Genomic DNA, 15863 nt, shown 5'->3' on the forward strand with positions numbered 1-15863 from the left:
AAAAGCCATGGACACTCTTCCCCAGCACACGGACGATACATACAACAGTTATAACACACACACACCATTTAGGGGGCCAAAGCCGCTAGGTAAAGGGGCACAGGAGCCTCGCGATGACCGCAGGGCAGGGCCAACCTGCACATACGCCTGAGGCATTAGACCTGGAGGATGGAGACTAAATCCATCCCTTCCTCCATGGGACAATGCTCCACAAGCCCAGGAGGGTCACATCTTCCTCGACCATGTCCCTCCCTCATTTATCAAACACTGGCTGAGCCAGGTCTGGTGCAAGAGATGAGCTGCGAGCTCACAGGTAAGTCACTGATACCACCATCACCACAGTTAAGTCAACGATGCCAGCATCACACAGTGTCCCGCTGGGATGGATGTGTGCTGTCACCCCAGGTGCCCTGTCTCTGGCCCATCTCCACTCACCTGGGCCCTGCAGGTGCTCTGCTCCTAACTGGACAGTATGGCCCATCCTCAAACCCAAGAAAAAAAACACCATACGCTGCATCTTCCTAAAGGTTGTTTTATTGTAAAACCATAAATACAACACTGACATGAAATCATTTAAGCAACTGATCCTCTCTAACCGTTAAAAGGTATCTTTTTGCCTTGGCATCAACCAACTGGGAAATAGTGCTGCAAGAATTCGGGGGGCAGGGGAGGTACTGAATCCCGGGCTGGGGCTTTTGGCGACTTAAAGAACCGAGTGGAACCTTCCTCTTCTCCCTGGGAATGTTCCACTTTTGGACAAGAACAGACAGGTAAAAACAGCAACATTAAACAGCTCAGTTTTAAATTTTATTACTTTGTAAAAATCTTTTTTTCTGTTCCTTTCCTCCATTTGACATCAGTAAATGTTTTGAACATCATGAAACTGATTTGGCTGTAAATGGAGAAACGGCACCAAAACAAAGTGAAACAAAAACCCAAAGGACAAACAGAAAACCCTAAATAAACCCTCAAGTTTGGTCTCGGGGGTTTACATATCACAAGAACCGTCAACTCAACCCCCATGCAATGTGACTCCCTGGAAAGCTGTTGGATCCACACCGATACAGGAGACCGCACGCAACATCTTTTGTTAATTAACACAGCAAGTGTGACACTAGGTAACTTTTTTTTTTTAAATACAGTACATGGTATACAGGGTCCCCAAGATGGCCCTGCCTAAACCCCTCATGAAGACTTGAGCCAAGCACCGGCTGTTTATAAAAATATTGTGTTGCTACAAAAGTATAAATTAATGCTACCGGTATTAAGAAATATTAAACACATAAAACTTATAAGGATTAAGAAAAATATTCATTAATACCTGTAGAAAACTCTGGCCTAAAAAAGATATTTTTTGTGTGTTTTTTTTTTGTAAATTTTTTTTGTATTTTTTTTTTTTTAAGATGACTTGAGTTTCTTGCACTCAAAGAGAGAGACACAGTCAGATGTGTCTATGGTATTGCCTAGAACGTCTTAACTACTGAGAAAGGATGCGAGGGTGCACGCACGTGGTTACTGAGTGGGGGGTGGGGAGGAGGGCACCAAGGCTTTCTCAAGATTTACCTGATGTGAACAAATCACTGGCGTGAAGTTGTGGGGAAAAGAAAAAGGTAGGATCAGAAAACAACTGAAAATAATTTACGCTTCTTAAAAAATATCTCTGCTTCGGGTGGTTGTACAAAATGATTTCCTGATGCTTGGGATCTGAATGGCCCTGGACGAGCTGCCTGGGCCAGCCCCGCCGTGCGGCCCTCGCTCTCTCTTGGCTGGCGAGGTCCAGCCCCGGGTCAGTCCACGAGCTCGTTTCACCGCGTAGGATGCCGCCCACCCTGGCTGGGCAGGAGGGAAGGTCCTAGGCGGAGACCGGCTGGCACCTGGGTTATGGGAGGAGCCCCTCCTTCCGGCTGGTCTCAGACCTCATCATCTGTGCCAACCTGGAATTCAGGAAGCGCCACAGGAATCCCAGGCCCCTGAGGTTGCGGACAAGGCTGGGCTGTGCCCCTTTAAGGAATTTTGGTTTGAAGAGTCAAGGTGCCCCATGGGACGCACGGTTGGGCAGGGCCCTCGTGGGTCGTGATGCTAACACCCAAATGCAAACCTAGCAAATCCTTCTCTGTACAAGAATTGACTTTTTAAAGCGACACCCGTGGTGGGTGGGCGGGGGGGGGGGGAAGGGGCGGGGCATGAATATGTCAAACAGTGACCTGACAATCTTCACCCTCATTAAAGTGGGAGTGGGCACCTCTTCCACAGAAACCACTGGGCTCCTTTGGTGAAAGCCAGGGCTCCCCCGACCACAATCCTCAAACCCAAATGAGAGAGGAAGAAAAGCAACTACTACAACAAAATCCCCCAGAAAACCCTGAAAAGGCAAAACCAGGAGGGGAACGTTAAGAGGGAAAACACTGTATCATTGGTTCACCATAACTGGCCTAGCAAACATTAGCCACAGTGAAAGGGAGGGGCTTCCTCCTTCCCAGTTCTTCCACTGGCCCAGCTGGACACGGGGGCTGGAGCAGGGCTGGCGGGGACAGGAGCTCCCACCTACTACTGGCTCCACGGGATAGCTGGACCTTACTTAGTCTCTTGTTGTCTAAATCATCGGCCTTGTTAGGAGCCCTCCTTAAGATGCATCCCAGAGATAGAGGCATTGCCGCTGTTGCCAAGGCGAGGGCAAAGCTATGAACTTCGGGCGGCTCACTGGGACACCTCCTCTTCCAGCATATCCATCGTGATGACAAGATGAGGGGAGTGTCCCCAATGGAGCCATCTCACAGCCTGCTCCAGCCACATCCCATCTTCATTTCAAACCTTCCCGATGACCCTGTGGCCCCCAGAGAGCATGTGATATATTCCTAACATCTCTCCAGAAGCCCACTCTTCAAGGAGTCCAGCTCAAGTCCAGGGGAAGCAGGTGGCCTTGCTCAAATATAGGGGACTCCTAAAGGCAGAGGTTCAGCTTCAGTGGAAACACGCCTTGTAGATTTTTTCTCTGGTGTTTCTTTAAAAGTGCAGGAGATAAAGGGTCAAACTGAAAGAGATGTCTCTTCCCAGCCTACACACCTGGTGGCTTCCTTGAATCCTGGAGACTCACAGCTTCTCATCTGTGTCACTGCACTGCTCTCCTGTCCTTGTCAGGAAACCCTGGTACCCTTTTTCCAGCCAAAAACCAATCCTCAGATGTCAAGTGTGAAGCTGCCAAGCAGGATGGTGGCAAAGCTTCCTCACTGGTGATGCGGCAGGTGGCCTCTATGCGGCGAACCTCCAGAGATGAAGTGCAGGCAGTTTTGCTCAGGTGGCATGTGTTTTGTTTCCTGGTTACTAAATGCCATTAGAGGGAGGCCTGGCTGGCTGAGCCAGGAATCGGGAAGTGGAGAACTGTGCCAGAACAAAGGCATCCACCCGTGGCCCGGATGGTACCAATGCTCTTGGTGGACCTGAGATTCCTTGGGCTACTCCACTCCGAGGGACAACCCTCAACGCTGCAGTTCTTGGCTTGGGCTTTGTTGGTGAAGCAAACTGACCTCAGATGAGGGAGAAAAACTTGCCAGGTGGAGGTGTGTTCTCTTCACCTCCCCTTTTGGGTCCATGTATGTCAAAACAAAGGCCATTTCTGTCATGGGGACCACATGGCTCAAGATGAGTAGTCTCCACATCAGCAGGCCACCACCTTAGGCTGCTGAGAATATGGTAGAAACGGCCCAAATTCCTGGTCCCAGATCCCCCAAAGGCTTGTGATGGAAAGACCTACAGTGGACCCAGAACTGGGAGGCAGACAACAAAATCCTTCCAGATGTGAAGGTCAGGCTGGACACCAGGAGATGAACTGGAAGAGCCTGTCTCAATCCTTTGGCTGAACTAGAATTTGGTGAGGTGGATATTGTTGGAGATAAAGGGGCCAGTGGCTGGACCTGTGAGATCTTTGGGTTTTATTAAGCTGTTAGTTGCAGCAGGATTTGCACTCTGAGAACAGCCTGTCTGAGAAGAGGGCACCTTGGTACAGCCTTTCCTGTTGGTGACACCAGTTTCCGGAGGGAACCAGAGGTTGCAAGAAACAATCATCTGCTATCTTGTTATCTAACTGGACAAGGCAGCCCCAGAGGACAGCTTTCTGAGTACCCAGTGGCATTCACATCAAACCTGCAGAGGCAAGCCAACCCCTAAGTATTGAATTGAGGTGGAAAAGAAGTGAAAGGGAGGTAACAACCTAAGATCAAATCTCTTCCTGGAGGACAGACATCCCATGCTTCAAAGAGGAGAATGCTGAGTGCTCTAAATGCACATCTGGGCTTAGTCTGATGGCTTTCCAAGAAAGTGAAATGCCTATTTTCTAATCAACTGGCCCAATAATGGGGCATCACCAGCACAACTTTGCTCCAAGTAGAGGGAGGATGGGCTCCCAGGCTCTGCTCTCACCTACCACACAAAGTAGGCAGCTCCTATCCTTGTGTGGGTCAAAGTGCCAGTCACTGTCCCTTCCCCAGCAGTCAAGCAACGCTAGAGGGACCTTTTGCTGTAGGCATCTGTCAATCATCGGTGATGCTGAGGCCACCTTCCAGAACGCCTCCAAAGGCCCAACTGACATCAGAAAGTCTGCTGATGTTTCTTCCCATATTCCCTAGGAAGTGACATGAGGTTCCTGTCTGGATTTCTCCCTGTTCCTGCTCCAGTGTGGATGGCGGCTCTTCTCTGATAAGTGGGCTCAGTCCCCCAGTTGGAAATGTTGTGGAGGTAATACCTAGAACTTCTCCAGGAGAGGAAATGGCATGGTAGTTCCTGAGACCACAGTTTGCTGGAGCAAATGTGGAAATGGCCCACTTTGATCCATTTCAGTGTGTCCAAGTTTCAAGGGGAGAGCTGGGTGAGTTCTCATGAGGCAAAGTGTGCAGGCTTGGCCCCCAAACACTATGTTCCAGGTCCATGATCCTAAGCCTTCATGAGGTTTGCAATCAACTTTACTCCCTGCTCCTGTCATGGACCCAGGGGGAGAGGGCTGTGGTACAGTGCTTTTTGTAGTCGAGGTATCTCACAGTTGAGTAATGCTTTATTATTGGGAAGGGGTGGAGTTGACTTAGCCAACCCCAGGATGACAGAAGGTGCCTTTGCAAACAGCCTCCCGCCATGATGGCCATTCTCAGCTTGAAGCCTTAGTGTAACCACCCCATCCCACGGCTAAGGGTCGCCAGGGGAGTGAGACCACCAGCACTTCATTCACTGAGAGGTGTGGTGGGGGTGGAGTGCTGATTTGTGACAGAACCACCTCTTGTGAAGGGAATGGGGTGTCACCCTTGGCATCTGAACTGTGTGTGTAGAACCTAATTTGCTCACAGCTGGGGGAACAGGAGAGAAAAGCCTGAAGACATCTTTCACAGCATCGAGTCGAACATGGCCGAACACCACCCCACCCTCGGAACATCAACTGTTGGGGCCACAAGGCACCATGCTCACTGCCGTCCTGGAAGTCGGAGGTGTGAGTGAGGACCCCGAGGGCTGTGGGCAGCAGAGCTCCTGGAAGCCTCAGGGTCCTGGGAAGTGAGGAGAGGCTGTGGCAGGTCTGAGGTGTGGTGGATGTGACTATGGGCTGACTTCGGAGTCGCTGTGGACTGCCAGGGTCGGGGAGGGGGTGAGTAGTGTGATGCACACTGGGTACCATGCACAGCGGACCAGGAGGGCAGCTCTGGCGCTTACATTCAGAACTCCCAAACCACTGCTTCCCCTACGGCCACCAAACCCCGCAGCTGTGGAACCCGTGAATCCTCCCCAACGCCTGGTCTCCAAATAGCACAGCCAAGAACCTGGTCTTGGCCGTTCGAATATGTGAAAACTGAACTGTACAGGGAAGGCCAAGAAAGACTGTAGGATACTGAGTACACCACAGAGATGAGCTAGTTTACAGTGTGACTTGAGGAACAAAAGGGGCAAGTAAAAAAACAAAACTCCAAAACATAAGTTATAGACATTCAGTGCCTCCTAGCAGAGTCTAAATCAAATCTGAAGAAACAAAATGAACCCCCAAACAAGGTAAAAATTGCTAAAATGTTAGGGAGAGAAATTATTAGGGAGTGGAGACAGTATCTATACTTCTCTGAAAAATGTCTTTTTCTCCTCTCTTATATTAAAAAGCAAAATGTCAGCTTTATACTTTAAGTCTCCTTTCCTGATTTGGGGAGATAGATAGGAGTGTTTCTAAGGCGGCTGCCCCGGGACACCCAAGGGGTATCTCAAAGGCAGCAGCTCAATGCCCTGAAGGTGAACAAGAAACAAAGTCCAGTGCAGAAACCGTCCATCTGATGCAGTGTGGAGAGTCCACAGCAGAGCAGCCGAGTGTGTGGGGGGGGTGCACAATGGGATCAGGAGGGTAGGAGGGCTGGAAGAGGGTCAAGGAGGGAAAAGGAGGACCGGGGTGAAGGACAGAGAGCGTCAAGTCACTTCAGATCTCAGCTGCCTGAACATTTCACAACATCAGCTTTCTGCCAATCTGCACACCTGAAAGCGGAGTCTTCTAAAGCCCCCTTACTGAGAAAAGGAGGTGAAACATCTCCCTCTTTCCCAATCGCTCAGCTTTCCTGACACGCCCAGTTCAATGCACACCCGTCCAAGCACAGGCGTGTGTACATGCACCAGGGTCGTGTGTGTGTGTGTGCGTGTCTGTGCAAAGTTTCTCTGGCCATGGAGATGAGCACAGAGACCCCCCACACCCCCACAACCACAGCACATGTGTTCAGACACGTGCACACACGTGTGGCTGTGTACATACACGCACACACACACATATAAAAAAAAGCACTTAAGTTTCCAGGGGGCATTTATAATGAGGTCCACAGTGTTTAGAACTTAAATTCCTTTTCTTTGTGACAGTGTTGTGTGGTTTTTTTCTAATGTTATCTTCTCTTTTTCTTTTTTTTTCCCCCGAAGTCAAGTCTTAAAGCATGTTGGATTTCAGAAACATGAGTTTATTCATATCTTCTGGACTGAGCAGCCGCCTCCGTTTGATTAGAAGCGCTTGTTCACACATATTTACACACCCGCTTCTAGCGCCCACGGCCGGAACCGCCAGGAGCCAGAAGGCGAGCTTGGCGAGTTTTGTGTGCTTTTGGGTAACGCACGACCAGTACTGGAAGAGATCAGGGGTAGCCTGGAAGAGGGGCTCCTGCAGGTAATCGTACACTTCATTTTTGCCCAGCCGATCATCTTCCTGAGCTGCGGGGTTCTCGCCAGCAGCAGAGCGGGGCTTCTTGGCAGCGGGCTCGAAGTCGGCCTCCTCGGCCCAGGACTCCTTCACCTCGTTGATGAGCTCGCAGACCTTGCCGATGATCTCCTCGTGCTGGTAGGGTGGCACAGGCCGCAGCTTCTGCTGCGGGTCCAGGATCATGGCCACCTTGTGGGCCGGGTGCACCTTGAAGTTCTCCTTGAGCGCCTCCAGGAAGAGGTGGCAGAGCTTGCTGACAGTGCCTGCGTCGTTGGCCTTGGCCGTGAACAGCTTCTCCAGCCTGACATAGGTGGGCAGCACCAGCTGCAGGGTGGGCTGGCTCTCGTTGCTCAGCTCGATGACTGCCTGCTTCACCGGCGTCAGGATGGCCGCCAGGTTGCTGAGCAGGTGCTTGTTGAGGCTCTGGATGAGGTTCATCTTCTTGGCCCGGCTGTAGAACTCGCAGATCTGCTCATAGCGCTCATGCACCAGCAACAGTGAGTCCGTCACCGAGTTCCAGCAGGGCGGTGGAGACGTCTCCTCCAGCGACCCGAAGGTCTCCTTGGCCAGGCCCGTGGAGCCCGCCAGGTCCTCGCACACGTTGAGCAGCTCGATGACCTCGTGCATGCTGCGGGCCTGCAGTGTCCGCTTGCTCAGCACGCTCTGCACCACCGAGTTCAAGGCACAGGCTGAGCAGCGAAGGCACATGCCGGCCTTGGAGAAGGCGGACGTGCTCACCCGGCAATCCGTCACGTACACTGTCCTGATCTCCGACATCACAAACTCTGACAGCACATTCTGCACCCAGTGGTGCACAAGGTCGCCGCTGTCGCGAATGTCCGCACCCTTCACACCAAGCACATAGCTCTTGATGTGGTTGCCCTCGGCCTGGTAGGCTGTGAGGATGTAGCAGGAGTCAGGGCCAACACTCTGGGAGTGGCAGGTGACACCGATGCCTAGGCAGGCATTGCTGCCCAAGGCACAGGTCACTTTCACCTTCACCTGGTTGTACATGCGTGGCAGGTGCTTCAGCGCCAGCGTGTTGAAGTTGCCCAGGATTTCAGTGACCGAGAAGGCCCCATAGCGGGCACCACTGTCTACTAAGGTCTGGGCCAACTTCAGGAACTCCTTCCCGCTGACCACGCTCAGTGCACCCAGGTCGGCACACATGACCCTCAACAGCCGCTCTGCGATGTTCTGCCGCTCCTTTTCGGGGATCATGCTGTTGGGTGTTAAACCACTGGTAGTGGCTGGCAGAGGACACAAAGACAGATGGGATTAATTCTGGCATTCAAGGCTGCTTGGAGTGGCAGTAGCCTAACACTCTAAACATCTAGTATTGGGAATGGCAAATATATTTCCTCTTGCACACACATGGGTGGTGCTGGCTGCCTTTAATATATGACGGTCTCACAGGGATAAAGTTCTATGATTGATTAGTAAGGCCTGCCATGAGCATGGGAATAGAATGTAGTGGTATGTATGCAACATAATTGCGGTCTATGTCATTCCCCTAGATCTTTGAAGCCAACTAGTCTAATTTCTTCCTCAATATAGGAATCTCCTCTAATATGGGAATCTTCAGGAAATAAGATACATGGGATCATCATGTCAGGAAAGAGCAACCAGCAGAAATTGTGGAGAGGTGGGTTCTAGTTCTGATTCTGCCACAAATTGGTGCTTTCTGACCACAAAAACAGTCACCTCCTCTCCCTGGGCCTCCTTCTGCCCATCCCCTGAGTTAAAAACTCCTGCAAATAAGGTCTTAGGTGTAAAAGTGCTTTGGAAACTATCATGCATCATCTTACAACATCACAGGAAGCACAAATGGTGGGAATGGGGGGCAGAGAGGAACAACTGGAGCATAAGGGGACCCTCAGGTCCAGCCCTGCTTGGGGAGACCTACTGTTATTGGCACTGTTCCTCTGGGCCTGAGGTTTCCACTTCTCTTCTACAACAGCAGGTGGCGATCGGGACTGGTTAGAGGCAATGTTGTTTTCATTGTCAGCTGTGGGCACAAAGGGGACAGTGTGTTACCTGGAAGGGTAAGAGGCCTGTTGAGGAACGAGATGAGAACTAGCGTGTGGTGGGTAACAGCAGAATGTGGCCACTGGGACTCAGGCCTGGGTTAAAATCCTGGCTCCTCCTTAGACAACTATCTATGCTTGCAAAGCCTCATTTTCATCATTTGGAAAACCTAAGGTAATCATATGGACATTACACTATTGCTGGTAAGACTAACAAGAGCGAATCCAGGAAGAGCTGAGCACAGTGTGTGGTATGGAGCAAACTCTCTGGAAATGGGAAGCACTGGATCCCAAGCCTGGCTGGGAACCCCACACCTACTCCCTGCACACAACCACAGAGTTCTAGCTGATATGGAGGGAAGGGAGTACCAGCTACATCCCACAAGTGGCCAAAAACTCCTCATACTCTCTCACTTCCGCAAAGTTTGCATTTTTTAAGTATATTTACTAGAAATTTTATGAAATGAACAAAACAAAACCAAAGCCATGTGTGACACAAAGTACCAAATTATCAAACCCCTCACTGTAAGACATGGAAACTGAAGCTCAGATATAAGAAAAGATTTGCCCAAGATCACAGAGAAAACAGCAGCAGGGCTGGACATAATCCCAGGTTCCCAGTTCCTGGATGTGTCCTCCACATACTTCTCTAGTTTTTTGTTAATTGCACATATGCAGTTGTATCCAGTTATAAGTAATTGGTATATGCCTATTCTCCTGGATGCATGGTTACTCCTTGACATGTTTACGGGATCATTTCTAAATAGGAAATGGTCTGAGTCACATTCTTGTCACTACCCATGGCCACATGCACTTCTATCATATACGATATACCACAGCTTGCTTAACCACACTCCCAAGTCCTAGGTTTCTGGCTCTGCTGTTTTCAGTATTACTGTTCTGCTATGAACCTGGCTGCCTAATTGTGATCCTGTGATGTAATAATCCAGCAACACAGATAAAGGATTCCATACCATGACCAAGTGGGATTTACTCCAGGAATATAGTTGATTAAACATACACAAATAAATGTAATACACCATGCTAATGGAGTAAAGGACAAAAATCACATGGTCATCTCAATAGATGCGGAAAAAGCATTTGACAAAATCTAACACCTTTTTCATGATAAAAACACTCAATAAACTAGGAATCGAAGGGAAGTTTTCCAACCTAATAAAGAGCATCTACCAGAACCCCCACAGCTAACATCATGCTTAATGATGAAACACTGAAAGCTTTCTCCCTAAGATCAGGAACAAGGTAAGAACGTTCACTCTCACTCTCATTTTTTCTATTCAACATGTAGAGTCATGTTGGACATATATTCTGAGAAATGTGTTGTCAGGAGATTTTGTCATTGTGCAAACATCATAAAGTGTACTTACACAAACCTAGATGGTATATCCTATTATACACCTAGGCTATACGGTATAGCCTACTGCTTCTAGGCTACAAACCTGTACAGTGTGTTACTGTACTGAGTAGTTCAGGCAACTGTACCACAATGGTAAATATTTGTGTATCTGAACATAAAAAAGGTATAGTAAAGATAGGATATTATAGTTTTATGGGACCACTGTCATATATGCAGTCCATCATGTACATCATGTGGTGCATGACTGTATTAGAAGTTCTAGCTAGGACAATTAGGTAAAAAAAGAAAAACATCCAGATTGGAATGGAAGAAGTAAAATGATCTCTAACTGCAGATGACATGATTATGTATATAGAAAATCTTATGGAATCCACATACATACAAAACAATTAGAAGTAATAAATTCAGCAAGGGTGCAGGATACAAGATCAATATATAAAACAAAATGGCATTTTTCCATACTAGTGATAAACATTCCAAAAGTTAAGAAAACAATTCCATTTATAATAGCTTTGAAAATAATTACTTACGATTAAATTTTAAAGTGTAAGAATTAAACACTGAAAACTAAAAACACTGTTGAAAGAACTCAAATAAGACCTAAGTAAATGAAAAGATATTCCATGTTCATGGACTGGAAGACTTACTGTTAAAATATTAAGTCTTTCAGTCCATGAACATGGAATGTCCCAACTCGTCTAGATTAAACACAATCCTTATCAAAATCCATATTGTTGTTGTTTTTCTGCAAAAACTGACAAGCTGATCCTGAAATTCATATGGAAATGCAAGAGATACAGAATAGCCAAAACAATTTAGAAAAAGGACAAAGTTGGAGGAATATACTTCCTGATTTCCAAACTACTACAAAGCTATAGTAATTAAGACAGTATAATACTGGCACAGGACGGACATATAGATCAATGGAATACAACTGGAAATATAGAAATAAGCACCTACATTTATGGTCAACTGAGTTTTGACAAGGTTATCAGGACAATTCAATGGGGGAAAATAATAGTCTTTTCAACAAATGGTGCTGGGACAACTAGATACCCACATGTAAAAGAATGAAATTGGACTCCCGCCTCACACACATATAAAAATAAACTCAAAATGGAATACAGACCTAAACATAAGAGCTAAAAGTATAAAATTCTTAGAGTTTTATAAGGAAACATATGAACTGATTAAGTCTTTGTGAACTTGGGTTAGGCAGTGGTTTCCTGACACCACTGCCTGGACATGACACCAAAAGCACAGAAAAAAAATAGATGAATGGACTTCAAAATTAAAAACTTTTATACTTCGAAGGACATCAAGAAAGTAAAAAGACAACCGACAGAATGGGAAAGATATTTGCAAATAATCTATCTATAGGGATCTTGTATCTAGAGTATATAAAGAACTCTCACAACTCAATAATAAAAGGATCCAAAAAAAACAATTAAAAATGGGCAAAGGCTGTTCACTGATGATATGATTATATACCTAGAAAACCCTAAAGACTTGTCCAAAAAGCTCCTAGAACTGATTAATGAATTCAGTAAAGTTTCAGGATACAAAATCAATGTACACAAATCAGTAGCACTGCTATACATCAACAGTGATCAAGCTGAGAACTAAATCAAGAATTCAACCCCTTTTACAAAAGCTGCCAAAAAACTGCCCCACCAAAAAACAAAAAAACAAAAAACAAAAAACAAAAACAACTTAGGAATATGCTTAATCAAGGAGGTGAAAGACCTCTACACGGAAAACTACAAAACACTGCTGAAAGAAATCATAGATGACACAAACAAATGGAAACACATCCCGTGCTCATGAATGGGTAAAATCAATATTGTGAAAATGACGATACTGCCAACAGCATCTACAAATTCAATGCGATTCCCATCAAAACAACATCATTATTCTTCACAGAACTAGAAAAAAAATCCTAAAATTTATATGGTACCAAAAAAGAGCTTGCATAGCCAAAGCAAAGCTAAGAAAAAAGAACAAATCTGGGGGCAACACATTACCGGACTTCGAACTATACTACAAGGCTATATTCACCAAAATAGCATAGTACTGGCATAAAAATAGGCACATAGACCAATAGAACAGACTAGAGAATCCAGAAATAAAGCCAAATACAGCCAACTGATCTTCAACAAAGCAAACAAAAACATAAAGTGGGGAAAGGACACCCTATTCAACAAATGGTGCGGGATAATTGGCTAGCCACATGTGGAAGAATAAAACTGGATCCTCATCTCTCACCTTACACAAAAAATCAACTCAAGATGGATCAAAGACTTAAATTTAAGGCCTGAAACCATAAAAATTCTAGAAGATAACACCAGAAAAACACTTCTAGACATTAGCTTAGGCAAAGAACTCATGACCAAGAACACCAAAGCAAATGCACCAAAAACAAAGAGATAGATGGGACTTAAACACAAAAGCTTCTGCACAGCAAAAGAAATAATCAGCAGAGTAAACAGATAACCCATAGAGTGGGATAAAATCTTTGCAAACTATGCATCTGACAAAGGACTAATATTCAGAATCTATGAAGAACTCAAACAAATCAGCAAGAACAAAATAAACAATCCCATCAAAAAGTGGCCTAAGGACATGAATAGACAAATCTCAAAAGAAGATATACAAATGACCAACAAACATATGAAAAAATGCTCAACATCACTAATGATCAGGGAAATGCAAATCAAAGCCACAGTGCCATACCACCTTACTCCTGCAAGAATGGCCATAATTTAAAAATCAAAAAATAATAGATGTTGGCATGGATGTGGTGGAAAGGGAATACTTTTACACTGCTGGTGGGAATGTAAACTAGCACAACCACTATGGAAAACAGCGTGGAGGTTCCTTAAAGACCTAAAAGTAGATCTACCATTTGATCCAGCAATCCCATTACTAGGTATATCTTTCTTTGGAGAAATGTCTATTCAGATCCTTTGCCAATGTGGTCAATGAGCACACGAACAGATGCTCAACATTATTAGCTGTCAGAAAAATGTAAATCAAAACCACAATGAAATGCCATTTCACATGCACTAGGATGGCTATTATCAAGAAGGAAGATGATAAAAGGTGTAGACAGGGATATGGAGAAATTAGAATCCTCATACACTGTTGGTAGAAATGTAAAAATGGTGCAGCCACTTTAGGAAACAATCTGGCAATTCCTCACAGGATTAAACAGAATTACCTTACAGCTCAGAATCTCCACTTCCAGGTATATACCCAAAAGAGTTAAAAACATGTGTCTACACATATACATGACTTGTACATGAATGTTCATAGCAGCGTTATTCATAATAGCCCCGAACTGGAGATCTAAATGACCATCAGTTGGCGAATGGATAAACAAATTGTGATATATCTAGATAATGAAATACAACTCAGCAAAATAAAGGAATTATTGATAACACAGAACATGGACAAACCTCAAAAGTATGTTAAGTGAAAGAAGTTAGACACAAGAGGCTAAATACCGTAGAACTCCATATATAATAAAATCCACTAAAGGCAAAACTACAATGAAAGAAAGCAGGTGTTAGCTGCCAGTGACTAGGGTAGGAGAAAGGGAATGACTGCAAAGGGGCATGAAGGAACTTCCTGGGTTGATGGTAATATTATTTTTATATTTTAGAGACAAGGTCTTGCTCTGTCGCCCAGGCTGGAGTGCAGTGGCACCATCATAGCTCACTGCAGCCTCAACCTCCCAGGCTCAAGTGATCCTCCACCTGAGCCTCCTAAGCAGCTGGGACTACAGGGGCGTGCTACCATGCATGGCTTATTTTTAATTTTTTTGTAGAGACAGAGTATTGCTATGGTGACCAGGGCTGGTCTCAAACTCCTGGCCTCAAACAATCCTCCTGCCTCAGCTTCCCAAAGTGTTGGGATTACAGGTGTGAACCACTGCACCTGCTCTAAATTTTTTTAATTTTAATTTTATTTTTTTAGACACAGGGTCATGCTATGTTGTCCCTGTCCAGGGACTGGTCTCAAATTCCTGGCCTCAAGCAATCCTCCCTCCTTAGCTTCCCAAAGTGTTGGGATTACAGGCATGAGCCACCATGCCCAGCCACTGTTATGTATTTTTATTGTGATGGTAGTTAAACAACAGCACACATTTGTCCAAACCAATCAAACTGTACTCTTCAAATTGGTAAATTTTATTTGTCTAGTAAATTATATCTCTGTAAATCGGATTTTAAAATAAACTGTAAAGAAACCTATTAAGTTGGTAACAGGGATTAGCTTTGAATAGTGAAATTATGGTCGAGTCTTTACTTTCTAACCTCTCTGCATTTTCCCAATGCAGAGAATGCATTTATTTTCATAGACAGACTTTACATTCACAAAGGGGAAACACAATTTCCAATGAAAACAAATAGCCTTGGTATTTCTAGGAATCCAACTTACAAGGGATGTGAAGGACCTCTTCAAGGAGAACTACAAACCACTGCTCAAGGAAATAAAAGAGGATACAAACAAATGGAAGAACATTCCATGCTCATGGATAGGAAGAATCAATATTGTGAAAATGGCCATACTGCCTAAAGTAATTTATAGATTCAATGCCATCCCCATCAAGCTACCGATGACTTTCTTCACAGAATTGGAAAAAACTACTTTAAAGTTTATATAGAACCAAAAAAGAGCCCGTATCGCCAAGACAATCCTAAGGCAAAAGAACAAAGCTGGAGGCCTCACACTGCCTGACTTCAAACTATACTACAAGGCTACAGTAACCAAAACAGCATGGTACTGGTACCAAAACAGAGATATAGACCAATGGAACAGAACACAGCCCTCAGAAATAATACCACACATCTACAACCATCCGATCTTTGACAAACCTGACAAAAACAAGAAATGGGGAAAGGATTCCCTATTTAATAAATGGTGCTGGGAAAACTGGCTAGCCATATGTAGAAAGCTGAAACTGGATCCCTTCCTTACACCATATACAAAAATTAATTCAAGATGGGTTAAAGACTTAAATGTTAGACCTGAAACTATAAAAACCCTAGAAGGAAACCTAGGCAATACCATTCAGGACATAGGCATGGGCAAGGACTTCATATCTAAAACACCAAAAGCAATGGCAACAAAAGCCAAAATTGACAAATGGGATCTAATTAAACTAAAGAGCTTCTGCACAGCAAAAGAAACTACCATCAGAGTGAATAGGCAACCTACAGAATGGGAGAAAATTTTTGCAATCTACTCATCTGATGAAGGGCTAATA

At 45.3% G+C, this 15863-nt stretch overlaps 1 protein-coding gene across 39 annotated transcripts in view; it reads right to left on the reverse strand.

Annotated features, from left to right (window-relative positions):
- Positions 1–518: 518 nt before the first annotated feature.
- Positions 519–15863, reverse strand: part of ZNF618 (zinc finger protein 618) — a 180649-nt gene continuing 165304 nt past the window's right edge. For all 39 annotated transcript variants that reach the window (XM_016961500.4, XM_016961499.4, XM_054658998.1 and 36 more), the window contains 2 exons: positions 9096–9197; positions 519–8439 (listed from right to left, as the gene is read on the reverse strand). In XM_016961500.4, the coding sequence (XP_016816989.1) occupies positions 6923–8439; positions 9096–9197 (1619 nt within the window). In that variant the 3' untranslated portion in view covers positions 519–6922. The remainder of the gene's footprint in view (positions 8440–9095; positions 9198–15863) is intronic.

This window comes from Pan troglodytes, chromosome 11 (genome assembly GCF_028858775.2).
Source record: "Pan troglodytes isolate AG18354 chromosome 11, NHGRI_mPanTro3-v2.0_pri, whole genome shotgun sequence".
Lineage (NCBI taxonomy): Eukaryota > Metazoa > Chordata > Mammalia > Primates > Hominidae > Pan > Pan troglodytes.